Genomic DNA, 27,918 nt, shown 5'->3' with positions numbered 1-27,918 from the left:
TCACATTTTGATGTTTTTGTAGGATCTAAAAGAAAGAAGGAAGCTTAAGAAGAGTATGTTGAATCTGATCGTGAGAAGTGGATTTCGGTCGCATGGTTCGATGATAAGATTTTGGAAGTTAATGCTTAGGAGTTATGATAGATTAATAGATTGCTTAGGAAATATGTAGAAACATAGTTTTCATATATTTGCATTGTCAGGATAAATTTTTACGCATATTATAAATAAAAGTGAATTTTTACTTTATATTTCCTTGCAATTGCATTTATGAAAATCGATGGTTATATTTCTATTATTAGCAATATTAAGTATGGATTAGATTCTTAAGTATATCATTTGTGGAAATGTCATAATCAACCAAGTGAAAAAGGAACTCTCGTCATCCAAGTTTCAATTGGATAGAAACTTGGAGTCATACAATTCGAACTATGTGATGTATGAGAATCTTGACCTTTGAAAGATTAGGACTAACTCATTGATCACATCTTTATGTGAGTCAAAGCTAAGGATAAATGATCTCGTACACATTAATGTGGACTATTTAGACCCGCCATAAAGGATGATAACTTTATTTGTCATGATTTGCTGATGGTTCAAACATGGTTGTGTTTATAAGATTAAAAATAATTCTAACACTTTGAAAACTTTCAAAGAGTGGCAGAACGAATATGAAGAATCTATTAGCCAGAAAGATAAATGTTTCTCTAATCTGAAAGGAAAGAATAGTACTTTAGTATCATGTTTTATGATCATGTTAATGATTATGGAACCATGTCAAACTGATCCCCAAAGAACATCTTAGCGCATTTGTTTGACTAAAAAGAGGAATAAAATATTGTTGAAATGGTTTAATCGAGAGACGAGTCATACTTCTTTTCCAATCAAGTTTTAGAGTCATACTCTAGTAACTACAAATCGTATCTTGAAGCTTATTTTAAACTAAGCAGGTTTATAACACCTCACGAAATGTGGAGTAGAAATGCTTTCATACTCTAACACATTTGGAATTGGTAGTTGTGATGTTTTGCTTAAAACAAAGGATAAACTAAGACCAATTCAGTAAAGTGTTTTTCTTGTCGAAATCGACACTAACTTTTGAATATTTGTTTTTGCTTGTCGAGGAATGTTCCTTAACAAAAAAACTTATATGTAAAGAAGTCAGTGGGAGTCTTTTTGTTTTTGAAGAGTTTCATAAGTCAATCAGTAATAAACCTTTTAGTTATCACGAGCACACGACCTGAGGTTGATAACCTTTCGTGTTCGGTTGACACATTCTTGTTTCTGTGCATCTTCTAGTTGAGTTGGAAATGCTTATGAGTTCTATGGTTCTCATTTGACTGCAAAAGGCGGAGCACATTGGTTAATGAAAGTATATTGATCAATATTAGTGAACTGCTTAACAACTTGAAAGCATTGGTAGGACCTTGTGCTACCAGAAGGCAAGAGATTAAGAATGATCAAAGTTCAGTCCATGAAAGGAAAACCTAAAATTGATTTTCGTTTTGTCCTCAACCTTATCTTATGATTGTAGGTTGGAATTGATAAATTCACATGGATAGGAATGCATACGTCATAAAATCTAGGTGGCAAAATGTTTCACTCTAATCCATGAAAATGATTATGAGGAAACACTTTAGCTAGTAGATTTAAAGATTTGAAAAATATCATTATGATTAGTGGTTATGATAATTGCATTCTTAAATTCACAATATGATTACAGCATCCCTTTTCATTGTTCGAATTGTGAGAAATGGCAAGAAATAGTTTGAACGTTCATGACTTATAGTTATAAGTTTTAAAAGGGTTTAAACACACACATATGTTGTCTAATGAATGTGTATGAGCTTGAGAAGTCTAGATGAAGACTTATCAAAGCATCATGTATTAGAAATTTGCACTTTAGTAAGAAAGTCAATAGTATTGATTTCTAGAAGTCTAGTTGTTTTCTGGATACATGTCAAATCTAGTGGGAGCATAATGTGCTATTGGGAACATAATTATTATGAAATCAAGAGTATAATTGTTATGCTGGTGGGAGCATATTTGGTATGCTAATTGTTGCAAGTTGGCAATGCTATCGGTAGGAAACAAAGTTTTCAATTTGCAAGTTGCGATGTTTGAGAAATTGTTTCACTATAATAAGCTTAGGGGAGAGGGCACTCATACTTCATTTCAAAACTAAAAGTTTAGATTGAAAGATTTAATGGAACATAGTCTTGGACATATATGAATATCGTGTTGAAATGTTCCAACATAGGAAATTCGATATATGGAAATATTATAGCAAGAGACTGATCAAGTATCATGTCTTTATGAGAAACATTATGTGTCGAATCCATATGTCTTGGATATTGGATCAATTACATATGCAATAATATTCACTTGTTATGATTTTTATAAATTCCTAGGGCATTGAGAGGGAAAAAGGACTAGAACAATATGTGACTAAAGTTGTTAAACAACTATCAAGAACAGTCTGAGGGTACCAAAAAATTGGTTACTTGTAGACATTTGGAAGTATAGTATTAATTTGGATGGACCACATTGACATAATTCTGAATGGATGTGACACTTGTTCGGAATTGATGGTCATATGTTAATATGGAAATATTTCCATAGTGGGAGTTGGTTATTGAAATCTATATGTGAGTTAGGAACTTTAATGCAATGAAGATGTTTAACGAGTGTATCTTGAATTTGAAACTTCGCTACCATGAAATTATTTTTCAAGTAACAAAGTTTCAATGGAGCATTTTGTGACATCGTTGGATAAGTCTTGGTGACTTTGATGCCACGTCATCACAAAAGGGTATTGCATACAAGGTTAGACTCTAACACATTTAGTGGCGACAAGAATTTGGAATTCGTATACTTGTAATGAGGATATGGAATTGTGATATGAGTATCATTGGAATTATGTCTGATTGATCTATTCACAAAGGAAGGACCTTAGAGAGACATAGTATGCATGTTTATAACATGGCATGAATAATGTTTAATTCAAGCATTTAGTTGATTAATCGAAACATTATACAATTAATAAAGTCTAATTAATATGGTGATTAAATAATACGTGTTTTATTTATATTCAATATTTTTGAGACCATAACTAATTAGATTATTATAGTGTTTCATTTTGCATGTTTAACTTCCCGAATAATTGGATTATTCAAACATCCACAATCGATTGTACTTTTGGAAGTAAGTAGCGAAGTAAGACTGTCATGAATTGAATTGTAGATTGTCTACGGAGATTAGACATAACAATGGTTTTGTTGCAATGTTCATGTGTACTTTTTGAAATAGTGATTTTAAGTATTGGATAAACCCACGCTCAAAGAATTACTTAATGGATTTTATCACGAGTAATTTTGAGACGATAATATCTTATATTCTTGAAACGAAGATATATGAGTTGTTGTTTACGAGTCAATTGTGCATTGATAATATGTAAACGCATCAGTAACTTGATGTTATAAAACGTATTGCTGTGTGTGATTTGATGAGTGAATAGTGCAATCATATAAGTCGAAGTTTATTCGTTCCTTTTGACTTAAACGGGAAAAAGTGATATTTGTGGGCCCCTCAATGATTTTGAATATGATATTTAAAGCACTTGGCTAAGCATGTATTGAATTGATGTGTTCAATTAGTAGTCTGATTTCAGTTGTCATAAATCGGAAAACGGGAAACAAATCTTTGACAGAGAGATTGATTATAATCCATGTCTCATGTCCATACGATATCTTTTAGAACAAATGAATATTTGATCACTTATCTTAGGACACGTCACTAACTGGGTCAAAGTTCGATAGCGGCTTTTGGTAGCTACAATTTTCTAGTCAAAATTTGAAGTCATACTTTCAATTATAGTTATTAGACTTATCTAAGTGGGAAACTATTGGATTATGTGTCTAAGCCCATAGCTATAACTGGTACAAACTTGAATTGATAGTATCACAGTCTTTTGATAACTATTAGAGAGAGAAGATTGATTTATTAATTTATTACTTGGTTAATAAATTAATTAGAAATCATATTACTCAATTAATATTTAATTAGAAATTAATTTGGAATTAATTTTGGGATTAAAGGAATTAATTACATCTGCAGGGACTAAAGGTGACAATGTTCAATAATTGAGCATTGGGCAATTTTAGAACCTACCTAAAGAGGAGGGAACGAAATATAAAGCATCTCTATGGTTTCCTTGGGCTCTAAGGGTGCCTTGGATACTTTAGGGAGGAAGTTAAGGGATTAGGGTTATCTTGGATACACCTCCCTAATCTAATTCCTTCCCAACACCTATATAAACCCTCCTTAGGGTTAAATTTAGGCTATGACACTTCTAAGATCCTAAGGACTGAAATTTCTCTTCTATTACTCTCTCTCTCACTCTCTCTTTTTCTCTATAGTTTTCCTTGGTTGCTTGAGTTTGTTTGTGAACCATTAGAGGCGCGACACTTGTGGCGCTTGCCACCAAAGGTCTTTCAAGCAAGGATTCAAGATTGTTTACAATAAAAACCTAAAAGGTATGTATCATAACCCTTCTTGTGTGATTTTTGATTATTATCCATAAATCTAAGGTTTATACTTTGTTGTTCATTATTGTATGCTCAATTAGAGGAAACATAGATCTTCAATTAAGGTTGCATGCACACTTAGAAATTGTTGTTATGATCAAAATTCATCAGTACTCATCTGTACTCTAAGCATACACGCTAAATGGCTTGTATGTGACGCGTAGAGACTTGTACACCCAACGTACTCACCTATTCAGCCAAAACTCACTTTTGACCCTTAATCCATTAAGACATTGCTTCAAAACGTAGATCTGACTTCCTTGAGTTGGATTATCACATAAAGTTGCTAACTTTACGTTCATGCATGGCTAAATGAACATCTTAAGCTTAAAAAGGACTTAATAGGATACTTAATGCATGCATGTGACCAAAAATCCTATAAACCTAGCACATTTATGCTTAAGGAGTCCATAATAAGCTCAAATCTAAACGAATAAGTCCTTAAAACGTCCCAACTCCTCAAACATACCCAAAAGGGACCAAAAGCATAAAAACTATGATATGAAGAGCTCTAAGCATGGAGAAGACAAGGTTTGAACTTAATACATCAATAAGCTTGCAACAAGGGTGATGATTATGGGTCTAAAACATTCTCACCAAGCAAAGCACCTCTGATCTTTTTTACTTCCTTCACAATGAGCAAAACAACCACCAAATTCTTCTTAAGGACTTAAATGCACAACAATGAAGGCTAATGGTCGGTTTCTAGGGTTTTGGAGGCTTAAATATTGGTAAAAAGGCCAACCCTAAAGACTTAAGGTGCATATATATGGTGCAATACCCTAAATAAAGGTTTCATTAAGTTGCACGTACACCCCGCATACATAAGCGTACGTCCCGTGTACATGTCCAAAGTCCCGATCAAGTCTCGCATTAGTACGCTAAGTGTACCATGTGGTAAGCCTCGTGTTCTAGCTTATCCGCTAAGTGTATCATGTGGTACACCCCATATACTACTCCAAGGACTAAAATTCAACATTTAAATAATAAAGGGCAATAATGAAACATACAAAGATCCAAATGTTACAATATTGTTCTTTCTTTCTATACCAGACGAACAACGTATGAATCCTTATCATAACTCACCATGCTGTAGCGAGTATCTTGCCACGTCTTGGTGGCTGTAGATCAAAAGCCTCATGGCTAATTCCATTCCTACTTGGGACAACTTTTATCCCAACTTCTAATGTGCAATTGTAAAGGTTGAGGTATACCCCAATGGGTGGTTTGTGTTTCTTCAGAATCCGAAAAATAAAAAGGATACTTTTCCTGTTTTGATTTTTAGGGTTGTAAGGGCTCAATTTCCACCCTTTCACCTTTAGTATCTTCCTCATGAAATTTAGTGTAACTCTAAAAATGTTCAACTGGCTCTCCATGTCAAATTATATTACCATCATCAACCAACATCATTATTTTTGTATCATCATTTGTAGATTCATCAACATCAATTGTAGGAGAAGCATCAACATTAGTCTTACCTTTATTCCTATAATTACCCCCACCTACAGGGCCATTATGAGAATTTCAAAGGAACATAATTGGTTGTCATAGGTGATAAATTATACATTTGGTTACTTCCAACACTAGAACACCCATTTCCACCGGAACGATTTTCCCCGACAAATCGATGAATACCATTATCCATAACATTACTAACAAGAAACAAATTGTACTATGTTGGGAAGCATACTACTTAAAAAAACTAAGAAAATATCTAACATCACTATTGTCTAGAATCTGTATAACTATATTTGATTCAGGACATTGAAAATATAAACGTATTTGGTTAGTGTGTAACCTGGACTTGGAAGCAACCAATGTAATTAACCCGACGAAGTTGATATCATGCTTATATCTACACCAAAATATGTATAGTTTGGAGCAATATATTACATACACCCTTCGATATACTGCCATTGTCCTCAACTAGAAACTGGCACTCGAAAAAAATATCGTATACATAATCATTTCGAAACGCGTAATGAAGTTATAAAAAACACAAATATAGCGCGTGCACACACACACACACACACACACACACACACACATATATATATATATATATATATATATATATATATATATATATATATATATATATATATATATATATATATATATATATATAGAACATAAACAACAAATACCTTGATTTTATCATTTCGGAACATACCTCCGGAATGTAAGACCATTCTGAGTATAGTTCATAACACATTTTTCATTCCAGAATGTACAAGGTGTTAGATTCCGGATCTAATTCTTACCAACCAACTACAACTCCGGAACGAAAATAAATGCTTCGGAATATCATATTTCGGAATACGTTGCACGAGAGTCAAGTCCGGAATTTTCTTATATGCTCCAAAATACACTATTCCAAAGTAAGTGGTCATTTCTAAAAAAGAAAATACTTGGTCACGTTTCTTAATAAAGTCGTTTATAAATGTTAGTTTACTCAATATCCGATAGAAAGTATGATAGTGTATATTGATCAAACTTATCATGAAAATATAATTTTATATACAGGTAAAAAATATAATTTTATAATTAATTTATAACATATATTTAAATGTTTATTAAAAAAACTATTTTATAAAATAAAAATAAAAAATATTATGTTTTCACAATCTAGCCAATGAACAATCTTATTATCTTAGATCTGTTTTGACTATATTAAAAAAAAATCATAGCGTGGACCATTTGACCAATATCTAGATTTTGGACAAAAACATCAAAAATCCTAAACCCACAAAAGCCCTAATCCTTCAAGAGGCAGGAGTGTTTGCCCAACAAAAACCCTAGGACCTCTGCCAGAATCCATCTACTACTCTCATCTTGATTATACCTTCAATCACGCCGCAATGGAGACGGAGAGACTATCCTATGGTGGCGGCGGTGCTCATGTGGCGGAAGCCTTCAGTTTGATGGTTCAGACGGTTTTGGTTGCTGAGAAATCCATTTGTTGGCTTCTGTTTCTGGTAAATCTATACTACATTGGCGTTATTATCGTTTCTCTACAAGATCTGTTTTACTGCGATTTTCCGGTGACTAGTTTAAGTTGATTCCGTGCATTTTACTTGTTAGAGACTCCATTCATGCGTTTTTGCTTCACTTGAGTGTCATTTTAATTTCGATTTGACGACTGACCCTGCTTCGGTTAGCAGATCTCGCTGATTTTAAGATGTTTGTTTAAGAGATCCATTACTCTCTCTCCTTTTGCCGGAGTGACTTCGTTATCTAGTTCATAGATGTAACATCCGTTCTATAATTCGTATGTATACCTTTGATTACTTGGTGCAATCGACAAATTAGACGACATGTTGATTTATTTAGCTTTGATTTGTGCTGTGTGCTCCAACAATTGATAGGTAGCTAAAGCTGTGTTTTTTTCTTAATCATCAATTTTTTCACAAACTGTGTGGTATACTGCATCTACTATGTGTTAGATCAGATTAAATGAAGCTTATTACTCAGGTAGATCTTTGATGATGCTCTCTCAAACTTGCTATATTGTTTCAGATCGGATCGATACCCAACAATGATGATGCTCTCTCAAACTTGCTTGATGCAGAGAAGAGGTTAGATACAGTTTCTTCTTCGTTTTCTTGCTTTACTACTCCATAGGAATGCTTCTTTAAGATGGGTTTATTCATCCGGGCAGATTTCCTTTAAGTGATCTTAACAAAGTTGCAAGCCCTGATGCTGAATGCAAGGACGCCAGTGAAACAGAGGATGATAGTGACGATGATGAAGATGCTGCTGTTGGTGAAGACAGTGATAATGATGCTGAAGATTCATCTGGAGAAGACAATGACGATGAAGAAGCAGATCCCGACAGTGATTCAGATGCGAATGATGATGGAGAAGATGATGATGATGACGATGATGATGAAGACGACGATGATGATGATGAAGATGATGATGATGAAGATGAGGAAGAAGATGAAGAGGAAGAGAACCAACCACCCTTTAAGAAGAAAAAGTAGGAAAACAGTATCGATTCCATTTGTCCATTTGTGCTATTATTATTATTATTATTATTTAAGGGGCTTGAGGTTTAGACTTTAGAAAAGGACACATCATTTGTTTTGCGTTCTAATTTTGTTTCCCCCTCAAGCACACAAGCAGTAGTAAATCAGACATGTAGCTATTTCTACATGGATGTAGAATCCATTTGGTATTGAGAGTATGTAGGATTTGTGTTCATGGTTAATTTTCTCTTAGTCTCTCTCTTGAGCACAACTATAAGCCCAAATCATGAAGAGGATAAAGAATTGACATCTAAAATATCAACTAATTATTCTTGGAAAGCCATACAATTAAGATGATCCTAAGCAATGTACTTAATAACAAGAAATGTATTGAATAGACAATATATATATATATATATATATATATATATATATATATATATATATATATATATATATATATATATATAGGGATATTCATCAAAATGATAACTATTGTTAATTACATGACAAAACGACCTCTTTTTTTTCTATAAAAGTAAAACACGCTACCATCTTTGAAACTTGATGAAGTTTCGAATTTCATAGTCATAGCGAGTGGTCCTCATTATTTAAGGTTGAAGCTTGATATCATAACTTTCGGTGGCCCTGTTATTAGAGGACCAGGTAATTTTCCTTGCCCTGTATTTTAAATTTACCAAATCATTGGTTTCCAACCATATTTTTCCAAAAGCCGCTCCAAATTAGGGTTTCAAACACTAAGAATAAGTTCGAAACTCTTTATTTTGAGTTCATTTTATGCATTTGAAAGTAGTTGTTAGAATGTGGACGCTATGCTTACAAAAAATTCAAGTAGAGAACATAAACATCAACAATCTAAAAAATAGTACAATTTTGAACTTGGTGGTACGTGTTTCAAAACCGATATAACTTTTTGTCAATAAAAGTATTTTGAATTTATAGGGGTAGTTCGAAACTATCAAAGTTTTGAGACAACTTTTATGAAAAAATAGCATTTAACAACAATGATCATTTTGCATGAATATCCTAATTTTCCATGTTAAATCATAAATGTAATACCTAAAAGTAAATTCTAACATGATAACGACGGATTGAAATCTATCGTTTAAGTTTTATCGCCAATTCTTTTACTGGGAGTTGTGAGTCGCAAATATCATTGCTCGAGGGTGTGTTACCGTATTTGGAGTTGTATTACTTTGTATTCCACTTTTTACAAGAAATGTTTTTTGTTAAAAAATTATGTGATAAATGTATAATACATTTTTTTTTAAAATTACAAGGTTAGTAAGGATCCAATGTTTGTTAAAAAATTATGTCATAAATGTATAATACATTTTTTTTTATAGAATTAAAAGGTTAGTAAGGATCCAATGTCAATACAGGGTAAAAAGGATGAAATTGTTGAGTAACTTTTATTTAGAATCCTTATGATAAAACTAAGAATAAATGGGACAAATCTGGATATTGACATATAGTTAGGGGCAATTTGGTTATCCGCCAATCTTTGTTAGGTCGTAAAGTGTACTTGCAGTTTAGGAAAAAAGTGGTTGGAACCGCACCCAATAACATCACACCCTTGGTGCGGTTTAGAGTGCCTTTTAGGCATTTGAGGTTTCTCCTCACCACTCTCTCTCTCTCCTCTTTTGATTGGCTGGAGGCATTATATATATATATATATATATATATATATATATATATATATATATATATATATATATATATATATATATATATATATATATATATATATATATATATATATATAAAATAAAAACTCTATTAAAGTTTATGGTTTTTAAATCTCAACAAAAGGAGGATAATATTTGTATAAGATATATTTAATTAAAAATAATGGAAGGAAGTGAAATGTGACAATATTCTAGGTTTCTAAGAGTAAAAGGAGAGTGAGGGGAAAATTAACGTAACATAGAAAAGTGAAAGGTGAAATGTATGTATAATCTTAGATCTTATGGTCATTGTTAATTTTAGTGATATCAACATATTTTAGTATAGTTATTATTAATATTAAGATAAGTAGAGCTTTATTTACTTATTGAGACAGGAGTGAGATACACACTCGGAGTGATAAATGTGAACTCGGAAACAGAACCGACCCAATGCAGGTTCATCCAGTGCCCATGAACAGGGCCCAAAAATCAAAGGGCCCATTATTTATTTATTTTTTTGCATTCTTTAATAGAGTATGTTTATTCGGCCCAAAAAATTAGGTTATATCCATCTATCATCAGCCGACGAACATAGGAAGGAAGCAACAAAAGAGGGAGCGGGAACTAAATTTTCGGGAAAAAAAAGTTCTTCGGTTTCTTCATTGATAACACACACATGGATAATATGAATCATCATTACTGGAACAGTAACATCTGTTTACATTCATTTATCATTCGATTCAATTCCATCAATTTTCATTCACTTCTTAGTTCTTCCTTTTTTATCTTCTTCTTCTTCTTCATTGATTAGTTTTTACAAAGATTACCTACAATTTTAGAATCTTCGAAATAAGAATTCGGAACCATCAAATTTCGAAATCAAAAGGTTGAAAATCAGAATTCAGAACCATCAAAATTCGAAATAAGAAGCTTCAAAATCTTAAAGCTTGAGGTTTCGAAATCAAAGGTATAATACTAAAATTAAACTTTAGTTTTGTTTTTCATGGGTTTGTTTTTTCTAATTGAGTAATTTGATAATTTCAGATTTCTTATCGGTTCTTTTTTTTTACATTTTCTTTAATTCCAAATTACTAAATCAGGGGAACAATCAACAATGATATCAATTTTCAAAATTTTGAACTTCCTTAGAAGCATATTCTTTTTTTTTTATTTGAAGTGTTGAAAATAATAAGATAATTTTTGGATTTATGATATGATATCATTACAGATTTTCTGATTTCTTTAGTAGCATATTCTAATTTTTTTTCTTTGTAGTTTTGATATCTTCTCTTAGTGGTTTAAAGTGTGGAAAATCTGAACCAGTAAGGAATCTATAAATTGGAAATCATAAATAAGGTCGTTTCTTTCTTTTCTATAACTTATGATGTCTCCTAGAATGAAAAATATGCATTTGGATATGAAAAACGTAAGAAGAAACAAAAAATTGAAGAAGATAATAAAACTCAAGCAGGATCTATGGATAAGTTTATAACATTAAAAAAAAAAAAAAAACACACACACACAACTTTCCAGAAATGAAACACAAAATATTAATGAATCTAATCTTGATAATAAAGATAATATTGATGTTGATGTTAATGCTAATGTTAATGTTAATGCTAGTGATAATGTTGATGTTAATGATACTCCTAATGTTGTTGATGATAATGTTTATTTTCATACTTTTGATATATTTAATCTAAGAAATTAGGATGCTCTTGATTCTAATATGATAAATATTTTAGTATTGAAAGGTCCTAAAAGAGATTTGTTTATTACAAAAGGTCCTAAAGATAAATATTTAAGAGGATTTTCTACAACATATTATACTAAAACTTTACCATATGGGGAAAATGTGATAGATATTTGCTTGTTTATTCTAAAGAGTTTGATAATTTTTTTGTTTTTGTTGTAAAATATTTCGAAAATGGGTGTGGAAAGGGTCAATTAGCTAATTGGGGGGGGGGGTTGGGATTGGATACATCTTAACACTAGAATTAAATAGCATAAAACTAATATGGAGCATGTTAAAAATATAAATACTTGATATGATTTGCGTTTACGATTAAAAAAAAAACTATTGATAATGCGGCTAAAAAACAATTAGAAAAAGAAAAAAATTCATTGGAGACAAGTTTTGTTGAGTATTTCTATTGTGAAATTTCTTGCTAAACATAATCTAGCTTTTCGTGTTACTAATGAGAAATTGTATGAAGATAACAATGAAAATTTTTTAGACTTATATGTTGGCTGAATTTGACATGGTTTCTTATGACCATATATAACATATTACAAATGAAATTGGTATCCATAAACGTTATCTTGGGCATAGGATACAAAATGAATTAATACTTTTGCTTTCTTCAGAAATAAAGTCTATGATTATTAAAAAGATAAAAAAATGCAAAATATTTTTCTATAAATCTTAATTGTACTCCCGATATAAGTCACCAAGAGCAAATGCCTATTATTTTAAGATGTGTAGATGTCTCGTCAAATGTTGTTTGCATTGAAGAATCTTTTTTAGGGTTTTAGATGTAAATGATACAATCGGCCAAGGACTCTTTGATGTTTTACAAAATGAATTGAATTTGGTTGATCTTGACATTAATAATGTACGTGGACAAGGTTATGATAATGGATCAAATATGAAAGTAAAACATCAAGGAGTGCAAAAAAAACTTTTAGATATAAATTCAAGGGCTTTTATACTCCTTGTGGTTGTCATAGTTTAAACTTAACTTTGTGTGATATGGCTAATACTTGTGGTAAAGCTAAAGGTTTTTTTTTGAACAATACAACATCTCTATACAATTTTTGCAAAATCCACTAAGAGATGTCAAATTTTAAAAGATAATGTGAAAAGGTTAACTCCTAAATCGTTGTCATCCACTCGTTGGGAGAGTCGTGTTGATAGTGTTAAATCTATAAGATTTCAAAATTTTGATATACAAAAAGCTTTACTTCAAATAGCCAAAAATGATAATGATCCAAAAATAACAAGTGAAGCTAAATCCTTAGCAAAAAATGAACTTAGCTACTTTGAGTTTATATTGCCATTAGTAATTTGGTATGAAATGCTAAACACTGTTAATTTAATTAGCAAACAACTGCAATCAAAAGATATGCTTATTGATGTTGCTATGGAAAAAATAAAGGGTTTGATTTCGTATATTAAGGAATATAGAGAAAGTGGGGTTTTAAATGCTTTACAAACTACAAAAGATATTGCCTTAGAAATAGGCATTGATCAAATATTTCCTAAAAAACATGAACCTAAAATAAAATAAAAATAAAATAAGAAACATTTTGATGAGATTTCAAACGATACGTCTTGTAGTTTTTCACAATCCGCCCAAGAGAAATTTAGGGTTAAATATTTTATTTATATTGTTGATCAATCAATTACTTCTTTAACTACAATATTTGAACAATATCAACAATATGATAAAATATTTTGTTTTTTGTTTAATTCATAAAAATTGCTTTCATTAGATGATATAACCTTAAAGTCTTGTATGTTTTTTGAAACTTCACTCAAGAAAGATGAACAATCGGATATTGATGGAAATGACTTATATGTTGAATTAAAATAACTTTTACATCTCTTGCCTAAGGAAAAATTGACAACAACTGATATTCTAAATTTTTTAAAACGTGTTGATTGTTTTCCTATAACATCTATTCCATATAGAATTATGTTGACTATTTTTGTTACTGTTGCATCTGCAAAATGGAGTTTTTCAAAATTGAAGATTTTGAAGTCCTACTTAAGATCTATAATGACTCAAGAACGACTTAATGGATTAACTTTGATGATAATTGAGCATAACATATTGGATAAAGTTACTTATGAAGATGTTATTGAAAAGTGTATTTCAACGAATATTAGGAGGATGGTTGTTTTCAAGTAGAAGCTATTTTTTTTTTTTTTTTGTATATTTTTGAATGAAATTTTAATTTTATGTATTTGCAATAGAAAATTAAATTATTATATATATATTTTTTTTGCTTAAATTTTGAGATCTTCCAAATTTTAGGGCCTATTTTTTGTTAAATCGCACAGGGTCTCCAATATTTCGGGGCGGGACCTGCTCGGGAATACGGGGGTCCGTGGGTAGCGCCCCTCTGTACAGGGTTCCAAGGATCAGCATCCCTTGCGGGGTCCAAGGGGAAGAGCCCCGAAACCTAAACAAATTTCTATTACAGGAAAGACTCCAACCATGTATTTCCCACAAAAGATAAATTGTGACATCATTATGATGTAATGATTGGTTTTGTCATATAACCAACCTTCTAACCACCATTTTGGCGCCAAAATGCATATAATGTAACACCCGTTTATCTAAATAAATTAACAAACGTAATTCCCAGATTAATTTGTGAAGAATTTTAATAATGGAGGGCTGTTAGTAAATTATGAAGTTGATTTGGGAAGCATTTTAGAAGCAATGGTATGTTCGGTAAATATTAGGACTTCAATTGAAGAGATTTTAAATGGCTGGGGTTAAAAGGGTAACTTATGGACTTATTTTGAAAGAAAAAAGGAAGGAAGGATCAATTATGTTAATATGGGGATATGTTTTATGGCACCGGGTATATAAGTTATATGAGAACCCTAACCCTAGCTTGTGGTAGCAGCCGTTGGGTAGCACCCCCCCTTCAGTCGCCACCACCCGTTTCCTCCACCCTCCGGTCACTCATGGCTGCCAATCGACTGCCGACTTTATGCCAACGTTGCTACCACCATTGGAAGTTGTCGGCATTCCAGTTTCGTCGTGACTTACATCGCCGGCATGGCAACCAACCGCCACCGTTTTTCTTCTTCTCTTTCCCATTGATGCTGCTGTCGATTTCTACGGTGGTTCTTTGCTACATCTTGGGTACCGCCGCCACTGTGATGGGTTCACGAATCAACCATCGAGATGGTTGTAACTGTTCTAGAGCGCTACCCTCCGTATCTCTCTATTCTTTCTTTCAGCTGCATGCCACCGTAAGGGTGGAGGTGGTTCGATGCATTTGGGTAGGGCACTCGTGTATGTTGTCTTGTTCCGGACTGATGCCCATGGGAAACCGTCGCCACCACCGTAAGGTGGTGATTGTTATCGCGAAAGTTGCCACTGTCGTCGTCTCTCTGGGGTTCTACCGACGTCAAGCGCCACCAGGTGGTGGTTGTGTTACTATCACGGGCATAGTAGTGAGTGTGTGTTATTTCAGTGATGTACGATTGAGTTTGTTGGCCGGAAAGATCAAGTAAACCACCGCTACCACGAGCCACCGCTGGCCACCATGGTGTGGTTGTGTGTGTATTAGTTAGTGTGTGTATTTTGGATAAAATCATTGTAATTGTAATTAGCATGGAATAATGAAAATAATAATAGTAACCACCACTGTAAGGTGGTGGCCGCCGCCGTGAGCCGCCATTGACCACCACTACCCGAGGCAGTAGTGGGTGGTACCCCACAAGCAAACCCTAATGGACGTAGTATGACCCAAATGGGCTTAAAGACTTATTTGGGCCTATTGGGCCATGTTTGAGTGAAAAACCCTAATTGTAAGTATTTGGGCCTTGGACTTATGGACCCACTTTTGGGCCATTAAGATTGGATTGTGTATTAAGCCCAATTTCTCTATATCAGTTATCTAGCAGAGTAAATAACTTAATGGATTAAGTCTTTAATGGGCTAAGTGAGAAAACCCTAATATTCACTTGGGCTTTGTGTTGGACCATCCAAGAATAATCAAATGGCCTAGAGTAATTAGTTGGGCTTTAGGGTAAGGCCCATATGAAGGATTGGACCTAATTTAGAAAATTAGGTCATAGTTTGGGCCTAGATGGTTGTATGATATTGGGCCCTTAGAATGAGACATGTTGGATTGGACTAAACAATTGGGCCTTAAGGGAAGTCCTTGTAGAGGTTTGGGCCCAATTTGGAAAATTAGGCCATAGTTGGGCCTTAATGATTATATAATATCGGACCATTAAACTGTCAATGGTTGGGCTAGAATAAATGGTTGGGCCTTATGGTAAGACCTTGTAAAGATTTGGGCCTAATTTGGAAAATTAGGCCGTATGTTTGGGCTTTGAATCATAGTTGACTTTTGGGCCTTGGGCTTGAATAAAGCTGAGTTAGGGGTAAAGTAGTATTTACCCCAAGTATGTATATATGGTTATGTGTTGGAACCCAATTAGTAATCGGAGATGTCTTGATATTGACAGTTTGGGAATCTGTCATCCAACAGCTGAGGTTGGGTCTATGGGACTTCAGCAGTGTGAGGTGAGTTTCCTTCCAATAGGAACGGGTCTACGGCCACAATGCCGGTCCGTTTAGATAGTAGTAGTTCAGTATGCTTGATGTCTTTGTGATTCATGCATGTCTATGTGTTATGTATTCCGGACTGCGGTCCGATGCAGTATGCAGTATATTTGTTATTGTTATATGTTATGATTATGTTATGCTATGATCAGTCAGTTTCGGACTCCGGTCCGATGCAGAGGGCGAGGCCCTAGTCAGTTCCGGACTTCGGTCCGATGCAGAGGGCAAGGCCCTAGTCAGTTCCAGACTTCGATCCGATGCAGAAGGCAAGGACCTAGTCAGTTCCGGACTTCGGTCCGATGCAGAGGGAAAGGCCCTATTCAGTTCCGGACTTCGGTCCGATGCAGTGGGCAAGGCCCTAGTCAGTTCCGTACTTCGGTCCGATGTAGTGGGCAAGGCCCTAGTCAATTCCGGACTTCGGTCCGATGCAGTGGGCAAGGCCCAGTATGTGATTTATATGTTATTGTATGGTATGTGGTAGTTTAGGGGAGCTCACTAAGCTTCGTGCTTAAAGTTTCAGTTTTGGTTTCAGGTACTCAGTTTTCAAAAGGGGAGCTCGGGAAGATTGCAGTGCACACACCATTTGTTTAGTCTGGGATGTTTATACTCTGATATACTTGACAATTGTTATAATAATTTTGAGATACATTGCTTATGATTTTTATATGAGGTTTATCGACTATGGTTTTTATTATTAAATTAAACGAAATTTTCAGACTGTATTTTTGAGATGTTACACATAACCACCTTTTAACTACTTTCTTTCCTATGTAAGAATAGATTGAATGTTCTAAAAAAAGGGTTACATTCTATATACTTGAAATTTGTTCATCAGATTCTCTATATCTCTCAAAACACAAAATAACAGGATATTTTATGTGTTTCGAATTTAGAAGTGATCTGACTTCTAAATTGTTTCTTTTGGATCATCCCAAACTCAATTTCGTGACCCCATGCATAATGGTCGAAATCATAAATTTTGAAAACTGATTGCAACCACGATCCTAGAAATTATCCAAGTATATTGATATTCTAAAGATATAAAATCTAACAGTGTCGGTCTTTGTGTTCAATTTGGGAAAGATACTTTTTGTACTTAAGCAAACAAGAAATTTAGTCCCTCAATTTTTACTAACATGTGTATGTAGTTCATTTAGAAGATTTTTTTATATTCTTCAGAGTAAAAGGATGACGTTAACTCTTGATTGTTAAACAATATCACAAACCTTCCATATGAAAGCAATTTTCATCACTTTATTTGTTCATCTTTAACCTCTACATAGTTCATGTTTTTTTATAATTCTATTTGATTGTTAAACCATATCACAAACCTTCCATATGAAAGCAATTTTCATCACTTTATTTTTTCATCTTTAACCTCTACAGAGTTCATGTCTTTTTATAATTCTAAAACCAATTCAGAAACTTGATAAGACATTCATAGCCCAATCTATAAAAATTAATTCATGTTTTAACCAAAATCCTTAAGACCTATATAATATTGTTAGTATAATATATGTTTATGTATGTATATTCTTAGTCCAAGGCCTATGTTTTCATTGTAATCCTATATATTGCACATTAATGATCATATATTTTGCATGAAAAAATAATTGTTATCATAGTATCAGATAGACTTGACAATTCATGTATCCATATCGTGTATATGTGTCAAACACGGATTTATACAACACAAAATGTAAAATGTGTGTAGATATAAAGCATGAACATGACACGTTGTAACGCATGACACGTTGTAACGCGTGACACGTAACACGACAGGAATACGATCCGTTTTAATTGTGGTATATGAAAACACAAATTTACATATTCTTGGTCAAAGGCCTCTATTTGCATTGTTCTCGTATATATTGTACTTTAATTATAATATATTTTTCATGATAAAATAATTGTTATTATGGTATCAGATACACCTGACAATTCATTTATCTATGTCGTATATCTATTTCAAACATGAATTTACACGACACAAAATGTAAAATGTGTCTAGATATGAAACATGAACACGACATGTTGTGATTTGTGACACGACACAAATACTATCCATTTTTAACCCTGGTATACGAAAACACGTATTTACATGAATTTAAACACAAATTTAGAAACGAAAACACAAATTCTATATTTTAGAAAGTAGCATGCTATATATATATATATATATATATATATATATATATATATATATATATATATATATATATATATATATATATATATAAAACCCATTTATATTTAAAAATATAATATAATATAATTTTTATTTTAGTAAAAACTACTAGAAATATTAAAAATAAATATTTTATTTTGAAACAAATAAATTATTTATTTTAAGAATAAAATTAAATCAAAATAGATAAAAAAAAATTATTTTACATTCATCAAACATGCCTAATAAAATAAATAAAATAAGTTACAAATACGGATGATGCAAACTTCTTAATTATTTTTTAATGCTGAATTTTTTTTTCTGTATATGCTTAATCAAATCGTCTTTTAGAGCATTATGAGTTTCTCTATTGCAAGCTTGTGCCATGTTGGTCATATAACTAGATAGATTTGTAATTTGCTGAGTAGAGTATTCAAAATATTGTTCGTCTTCTGTAGCTATAAATTATGATGGATCATAATAATGAATGTATGCATGTTGTTCATCCTCGATGATCATATTATGAATGATGATGCAATCATAATTTTCCTCATCATAACTTTGTCCCACATAAGATAAGGGCGATGAAGAAATGAAAAGCGAGCTTGTAAAACTCCAAATGTTAATTCAACATCTTTCTTAGCAACCTCTTGATGTTCAACGAATAACTTGTGTTTTCGAAGTTGTCGAGAACTAATTGAATTGACAAAGGAAGTCGCCACTTTCAGTAAATTGTTTATAACGATCTTTCATTTGAACTATGTTCTTGTTACCAAGCTTTCATGGGTTTTCCGCCTAATTTGCATCATATAGCTCCTTCACTCGTGCCCATATTGACGTTTTCTTTTGGTTTTTTCCACAACGATCATCTTCACTAACGATACAATATGCTGACATTAAAACAATATCTTCGTCAACGTCCTATTTATCGCCTCTTGGGTTTTTTTTCGATATTTTGTGAGGTTTGAATATTTTCAGTTATAAGGAATTTGATTGGGATTGGCGAAAAACTATGAGGTTTTATAGTTTTGAAAGTTTTGATAATCTTGAGAATCTTCGAGATTTAAAATGAAATTTAGATCCATATTATCAAAGAAATCAAAAGGGTTTAAAAATAAAAAGTTAATATGAGATATGAAGTATATCAATATTATACTCTATTTATAGAGAATTTTTTTTGAAAATTTAGATTTTTTTTACTAGAATATATATTTATTTGATCAAACTGTGACAAGAAAAGATTTATGTGAGCCTTTGTGAGTTGCGGGTGGCCTAGTTCACAAAAACTAAATTAATATTCTTTTTTTAATGAAAACCAACGAGCCGCTCCCCAAAAGGCCTAAAACCCAACCAATTTGGGAATAGTCACGTCAATAGATTGTAAAAGGGACTAAATCGTTGAGTAATTTATTGTTTAGATCCTTATCGCAAAAATAAGAAAATTTTGGTCAAATCTGCATATTGACATATAGCGAGGGGCAATTTGGTTATTCCTTCTCTCTTTCTTGCTATGTCGGTCTCTGAGTTCAATCTGGAAGAAACGATTAAAGTAGCGAACTAGCTACGCGCTTGAGTTTTATAACATTGATGCTGCAAGTATCCTATCGTGCTTGCTAAGAACCCTAAGCGACCTGCTGAATCATGGTATGTATCACCCAAATTTCTTTTAGTCCCCCTTACTTTTTTATTGGTAAAATTTCACAGATTGGGCGACAATGGACAAGTAGATGATTTAGTTTGTGGGTTTGGTTGGAATTCGTATTTATTTTTCCGATGTCTTTTGATTCTTTTTGGGGATGTATGACCATTAGCTAGTACTTGGTCACCTTGAGAGTTAGGGATTTGAAAACTTCTAGTTATCAATCCAAATATAATTACGTTAAAAGTATATTTGCTCTCTATTTGCATCTTAGAACATCAGTAGAAATCACGTAGCTCTCTTCCGAATGAAGAGGGTGGTTTGTGAGTTCGTTGTGAAGTTTAGTGGATTGAGAGTTATAACCGTTCGATGAAATGGCTGAATGGGTATTCTTTAATTGTTATCTTGCTTTTAGTCTATGTATTTATATTCCCAAATTCTGTTAACAAACGTAATATAGGGCTGTTAGCTATTACTTTTATAGCTTGAAAGTTGAGGATTTGAAAGTTTCTCATATAATTTCTGGTTATAACTTTAATAACAGCCCAATTAGAATAAGTTTAATATCATGTGTGCTTTCAGTTTTACATATGGGAATATCACTAGAAATGACATAGCTCTTTTCAAAGAGGACAACATTTAAGTTCATTTTGGTGTTTAGTGGGGTTGAGACCTTTAACTGTTTGATGAAATGCCTGAGAGAAGTTTTTTCATTGCAATCTTGTATTTTGATACTTAAATTCCCAGATCTTGAACTCCCTCCTTGATTCTGGAAGCTTTAGACTCCAGAGTTTGAATTTGGACACCTTGCTTACATGTTTAGAGCTTCTTTCAGGATATGGACAATGAAGATGACTACGTGGAATACGTCCCTATTACAAAACGAAGGGCAATTGTGGCACAAAAGATTCTCCAACGTAAAGGGCAAGCTTCAACCTTTGAAGATGAAACAGAAAAGGCAAAAGAAGTAGAAATGAAACCAAGTTTGCTTGTAAAAGCTTCCCAACTGAAACGCGATCAACCCGAAGTCACTCCTGCAGAACAAGCAGTCCAACAAGAAAAAGAAATGATGGAAAATCTTTCTGATAGAAAAACTTTAATGTCAGTTCGTGAACTTGCAAAAGGTATCACATACACTGAGCCTCTACCAACAGGATGGAAACCCCCTTTACCCATAAGAAGAATGTCTCAAAAAGCATGCGATGGGATCAGAAAACAATGGCATATCATTGTTGATGGTGATGAAATCCCTCCACCAATCAAAAACTTCAAAGACATGAGATTCCCAGATCCTGTTTTGAAAAAACTGAAAGAAAAAGGAATAGTACAACCAACACCTATTCAAGTTCAAGGGTTACCCGTGATTCTATCTGGAAGGGACATGATTGGAATAGCATTTACAGGGTCTGGAAAAACATTAGTGTTTGTGTTACCATTGATTATGATGGCATTACAGGAGGAGATTATGATGCCAATTGCAGCAGGGGAAGGACCTTTTGGGTTGATTATTTGTCCTTCTAGAGAGTTAGCTAGACAGACATTTGAAGTTGTGGAAGAGTTTTTATTACCCTTGAGGGAATTTGGATTTCCAGAAATTAGACCCTTGCTTTGTATTGGAGGTGTCGATATGAGATCACAATTGGATATTGTTAAGAGAGGTGTCCATATTGTCGTTGCTACCCCTGGAAGATTGAAAGACCTTCTTGCCAAAAAGAAAATGAATCTTGATAATTGTCGGTAAGCATTTCAAATATTATTTTTTTTATAAACAAATCAATAAAAGTAGATTCCTATTTTCTAAATTAGGGTTTTACACAGGTATCTAACTTTAGACGAGGCAGATAGACTAGTGGACCTCGGATTCGAAGATGACATACGCGAAGTATTCGATCACTTCAAAGCCCAAAGACAGACACTCCTCTTTTCCGCCACCATGCCCGCAAAAATCCAAAACTTTGCCCGAAGTGCCCTGGTCAAACCCGTAACAGTCAACGTGGGCCGTGCGGGGGCCGCCAATCTTGATGTCATCCAAGAAGTCGAATACGTAAAACAAGAAGTCAAACTCGTGTACCTTCTAGAATGTCTCCAAAAAACCCCGCCTCCTGTTCTAGTCTTTTGCGAAAACAAAGCTGACGTGGACGACATCCACGAATACCTTTTACTGAAAGGAGTCGAAGCGGTTGCGATTCATGGAGGGAAAGATCAAGAGGAGAGAGAATACGCGATCTCGTCTTTCAAAGCGAGTAAGAAAGATGTTTTGGTGGCTACGGATGTGGCTTCAAAGGGTTTGGATTTTCCGGATATTCAACATGTGATTAATTACGATATGCCGGCTGAAATTGAGAACTATGTGCATAGGATTGGGAGGACTGGGAGGTGTGGGAAGACTGGGATTGCGACTACTTTTATTAATAAGAATCAAAGTGAGACTACGCTTCTTGATTTGAAACATTTGTTGCAAGAAGCCAAACAGAGGATTCCACCGGTTTTGGCGGAGTTGAATGATCCGATGGAAGATGTTGATGCGATTACGAATGCGAGTGGTGTGAAAGGGTGCGCGTATTGTGGTGGGCTCGGGCATAGGATTGGGGTTTGTCCTAAATTGGAGCATCAGAAGAGTATGCAGATTGCGAGTTCTAGGAGAGATTACTTTGGGTCTGGAGGGTATAGAGGGGAAATATGAGCTTTAACTCACTTGTTCTCCTCTTTAATGTTTGTTTTACTACATACAGAGTGTACTAATTCCCTTGGTTTTATCAGATTTTTTTTTTTTTTTTTTTTTATATATATGGAGGTGTACTGCTTGCCAATGTTAGATCTCAAATTTAATTTTCGTGACAATTTTGTGTCTTAATCTACTATCTACTTCCACTGGGGGATGGAGTTTTGTGAGGTCGGTCTATCCACATCAATGTGTACTATTATTTATTGCAGGTGTAAAACGAGAGGCCCTGAACAAATTCCCTTCTTTGCAAATACACTGCCAACTTTATGATTGAAATGTCCAAGTCTTTTGTGCTTGAACTTTGGCTTCGACTCTTGTTGCAGAAAAAGCAGCTTGCACCTCGTGCAATGCTCATTCTTTTTACTGTTACTTTGAATATATAATTGTCATTTGAATCTTTGGCCAACATTCAACTAATTTTGACTGGTAACATGTATAAATAACACATTCTTTTGCTGCCATTCACTTGTGTGACTGTCTTCTGCTATGATGTTTTTGCAAATTCTTTGAAAATGACTCGTTTTTTGACATTTTTCACATTTTGGAAGGTGGATGCATGGCCATTTCTTCCACAATGAGAGAAGTCACATTTTGACAGTATTCGAAAGAATTTCCCTTCTTGTTTATCTCATGTTTCTTTCGTTTTCCTCATTCGATCCACTGATTTTCTTCTTGTACAATTGCTTGGCTAATAAATGCATGCTTCCTTCAAGAGATTCAAACATGAAAGAATATAAATGAATGTTCACAAACATAATCATCATAATTGAATGAGCGAGACCATTGTTGGTGTTCTTTCATTTAACTAAACAAACATAAAAAAAATGTTTTCTAGTGGTCTAATACAATATTCTACTATGCCTGGTCAAGAAATTCCATAATCGGCCTATATCGGCTATAACTTGGCAACAGTAATCGGTGTAAAATTAAACTATTCTCTGAAAAGTATAATCACTTTGAAAATTTCGAAAATACTATTCTCTAAATAAGTTTTATCCTACTGCTTTTTTTAGTAGACGAGTTAGCATTTTTCTTGTGTACAACTGGTGTAGGGCACAGTACACAGTACTTATTGCACGTGTTAGGCACAGTATTTTTTAGAATGTTTTACTTCTTATAAAAAATAAAGAGAAATCACGACCATGTAGTGAAACTAATTTCTTTTTCTCATATTCACCAAGAACAGAAACTACAATGTCATTTTCTATGACTAAAGAAAACAAGGATCACAATCATAACAAAGCATAAAAAAGTAGTAAACAAAACCAACAAACTAACACCATGACACATGTTCTAATTTCTAAACCAAAATCACCTTCCTTTATCACCATCATCACTACCTGTCTGCTAACTTAAACAAACCTAACTAAACAGATCTCAAGAACTATCAACCCCAAATCTTAAACAGCAAACCACCATGAGCAGCAAAAAACGGAGCAAACACAAGCGATTCAACAGCCATAAGTTTAATCAAAATATTAAGCGAAGGCCCAGAAGTATCCTTAAGCGGGTCCCCAATCGTGTCACCAATCACAGCCGCCTTATGTGGGTCCGACCCCTTCGGTCCAAGTGTCCTCGCATGCTCCGATGCCCCAGCCTAAGATAAATAAATAAATAAATAATCCACAAACAGTTTCACCACAATAAATAAATAAATAAACACAAACCAACCTCAATATACTTCTTTGCATTGTCCCAGGCACCACCTGTATTTGAAGCCGAAATCGCCACCTGGACACCCGAAACCAACGCGCCAGCTAGGACACCCGAAAGCGTCTCCACCCCAAAAAACGTCCCGACAATTAGCGGAGTCAGCATGACAAGAGCACCAGGTGGAATCATCTCCTTGAGAGATGCATCCGTCGAGATCTTGACACATGTCGCGTAATCCGGTTTTGCAAGCCCTTCCATTAAACCAGGAATCGTATTAAACTGCCTACGAACTTCCTCCACCATTTTCAAAGCTGCACTCCCCACACTTTTCATAGTCATGGCTGAAAACCAATACGGAAGCATCGCGCCAACAATTAAACCAATAAAAACTTTCGGTGTCAAAACATCGACAGTCTCAATCCCTGCACGGCTCACAAACGCGCCAAATAGCGCGAGGGAGACTAACGCGGCAGATCCGATTGCAAATCCTTTTCCAATGGCAGCGGTGGTGTTTCCGGCGGCATCGAGGGCGTCGGTGCGTTCGCGGATTCTGTGGCTCATTCCGGCCATTTCGGCGATTCCGCCGGCATTATCGCTGATGGGACCGTATGCGTCAATCGCAAGTCCGGTTGCGATGGTGCTGAGCATTCCGAGGGCGGCAACTGCGATTCCGTACATGGCGGCGAAGGTGAAACTGACAAAGATGCTGATGGCGATGGCAAAGATGGGAATGATTACGGATTTGTAGCCCAATGCAAGCCCAAAGATTACATTTGTTGCAGCTCCGGTTCTACAGGAATCAGCAACATCTTGCACAGGGCTGCAGGAAAGAGATGCATGAGTTCATAAGTGTGTTTGACATACAAAATTATAATTTGTCGATGGGACATGATTATAATTTAACATACATTGGATTAAAACTGATGTGACATGACAATATGACATACATACCTATAAGCATTGCTGGTGTAGTATTCTGTCACAAAACCGATGATAAGTCCAGCCCAAAGGCCGACACATACACACAAGAAAAGTTGCCTGCATCCAAATGACCACAAGAAAGTATACACCAACTATTATATTGTGAAGGACAAAATTGTAAATAAGTGGAAAACAGGGGACTTTTGCTTACCAGTTATGCACGACCTTTTGTGCACCGAAATTAAAGATTGTGAAGGATGTGGGAAGGGCAATGAAGCTAACAATTGCAATCCCCACAGTCATAAGAACAGTGGAGATGATAAGCTGCTTCTTCAAAGTTGTTTGGATTTCATCGACTTCTCTGATCTCAAAGAAATCAGTTGCGAAAAGAGTGGTTATTAAGCAAACAAGAATTCCAACAGAGCTCACGAGTAATGGATAGCACATTGCTGTAAAATCATGCTCTATCCCAAAAGAAGAAATGGAAGCAACAACAAGTGCAGCACAAGATGATTCGGCATATGACCCAAAAAGATCAGATCCCATTCCAGCAATGTCCCCCACATTGTCCCCAACATTATCAGCAATCACCTGAATCAAGAACAAGAGTAAAAAGTAAAAACACAAACTTTGATGTGAAACTAGATGTAAAGGGGCTTAAGAATGGTTTAATGTGGAATTACAGCAGGGTTTCTGGGATCATCTTCTGGAATGTTTCGTTCGACTTTCCCTACAAGGTCAGCACCAACATCAGCAGCTTTAGTATATATACCTCCACCAACTCTTCCAAACAGAGCCATTGAAGAACCACCGAGTCCATAACCAGTTATCGCCTCAAAAAGTCCTTCCCAGTCATCCCCATAGTAGATCTTGAACAGATTAATGGCAATGTATAGAACTAAAAGTCCGTTTGCTGCAAGAAGAAACCCCATCACAGCACCAGATCTAAATGCTGTCTCAAAAGCTTTACCAACGCCTTTTCTGGCTTCTAGGGTTGTTCTTGCGTTAGCATAAGTGGCTATTTTCATCCCAAGGAAACCTGAAATGATGGAGGTGATGGCACCAAGCAAGAAGGCTATTGTACTGAAGAGAGCAGTTGCAATTGCAGGCTTGCACATTCTGGATACATCGTAGGTGCACGGCTGGCTCTTTCTGCTAAACCCCTCAACAGAACCAAGAAAAACGAAGATAAAAAATGCAAACACAACCATGAAAATACCAACGTACTTATACATGGTGACCAAAAAGGAGGTTGCACCTGTTGAATATGAAACAAAACCAAAAACAAGTGCTGAATTAGCAGAGAAAACATCAATTCTGAAATGCAAAACGATGAGATATTATCATTCGAGCATATGAACAAGAGGAAGATATCCGAGAGAGATGTTACCTTCGGAGATTGCATTCTGAATCTCAGCACATTTAATAACGACGTTATGATCATTAAGTCCCTCCTCTTCTTCAATTAAGTAGTCATCGTATCCATTTTTGTTGCTGATAGACGGAGGACCATTACGGTCTGGTGTAACTTTTACTCTAGAGACTACCACCCACTGAAACAGCGAGAAAATGATACCAATCACGGCGCATACAGGAATAATTATTTCTGTCGCAAAACTTGACAGTAAAGCCGGACTCATGGTATCGGAAACCTAGTACGTCGCCGGAAAATGGAAGGAATAAAATGAATGAAGAAGGTAAGTAAGAAATGTTTTTGGGAGAATAATGAAGTAAAAGCGGTGAGCTTTTATAGTTGGATGGGTGAGAGGGAAAGGTAAGAAGATAAGATAGAGTGTGCCGAGTGGAGCATTTTATCTGATCGGGTCTTTTAGGGTTCTTCGGTGCAGCCGCACTTTTAATCCAACGGTCCGATTTTGCCGATCGAGTTTCATCCTAGGGCATGAATTTTCCTTTAAAGATTTAAGGATGTGTTTGAATGTTAGGTTTTGAAAACAATTATTTATGAAAAAAGGTAACTTAAATATTGGAAGTAACAAAGGAATTAAACAACGGATTCTCTTTAATAGAGAACAATAAATGAAAATGAAAATAAGGAATAAACGAATCAATTAACACCTACATCCCAATTTTAGTATATATATATGGAAAGAAAATAAAGAAAAGTATAAAGAAAGGAAATCCTCATGAAAATACTTTTACATATGTCATTCTTTTATTAATTTGGACACATGTTATTTTTTGATATTTTTGAATAAATATTTTTTTTCCATTTATTATTTTCTCATTTGTTTTT

The 27,918-nt window shown here is 34.4% G+C and overlaps 3 protein-coding genes across 3 annotated transcripts; 2 read left to right on the top strand and 1 right to left on the bottom strand.

Moving 5' to 3' along the window:
* Nucleotides 1–7,310: 7,310 nt before the first annotated feature.
* On the top strand, nt 7,311–8,796 carry LOC111910040 (phosphopantothenoylcysteine decarboxylase subunit VHS3). Its single transcript, XM_023905836.3, has 3 exons — nt 7,311–7,561; nt 8,103–8,161; nt 8,245–8,796. The coding sequence occupies exons 1-3, from the start codon at nt 7,445–7,447 to the stop codon at nt 8,567–8,569; spliced, it is 501 nt and encodes a 166-aa protein (XP_023761604.1). The 5' UTR covers nt 7,311–7,444; the 3' UTR covers nt 8,570–8,796.
* Nucleotides 8,797–20,211: 11,415 nt separating this feature from the next.
* On the top strand, nt 20,212–23,551 carry LOC111910050 (DEAD-box ATP-dependent RNA helicase 35). The gene is made up of 3 exons (XM_023905845.3): nt 20,212–20,370; nt 21,201–22,102; nt 22,184–23,551. The coding sequence occupies exons 1-3, from the start codon at nt 20,368–20,370 to the stop codon at nt 23,046–23,048; spliced, it is 1,770 nt and encodes a 589-aa protein (XP_023761613.1). The 5' UTR covers nt 20,212–20,367; the 3' UTR covers nt 23,049–23,551.
* A 687-nt stretch (nt 23,552–24,238) lies between these two features.
* On the bottom strand, nt 24,239–27,426 carry LOC111910058 (pyrophosphate-energized vacuolar membrane proton pump). The gene is made up of 6 exons (XM_023905853.3): nt 27,055–27,426; nt 26,348–26,922; nt 25,876–26,255; nt 25,695–25,781; nt 24,762–25,563; nt 24,239–24,687 (listed from the first exon to the last, which is right to left on the bottom strand). The coding sequence occupies exons 1-6, from the start codon at nt 27,302–27,304 to the stop codon at nt 24,478–24,480; spliced, it is 2,304 nt and encodes a 767-aa protein (XP_023761621.1). The 5' UTR covers nt 27,305–27,426; the 3' UTR covers nt 24,239–24,477.
* Between the last annotated feature and the right edge of the window lie 492 nt (nt 27,427–27,918).

Source organism: Lactuca sativa, chromosome 1 (assembly GCF_002870075.4).
Source record: "Lactuca sativa cultivar Salinas chromosome 1, Lsat_Salinas_v11, whole genome shotgun sequence".
Lineage (NCBI taxonomy): Eukaryota > Viridiplantae > Streptophyta > Magnoliopsida > Asterales > Asteraceae > Lactuca > Lactuca sativa.
Note: the sequence above shows the minus strand (reverse complement) of the source record. Positions and strands in the feature narration are given on the sequence as shown.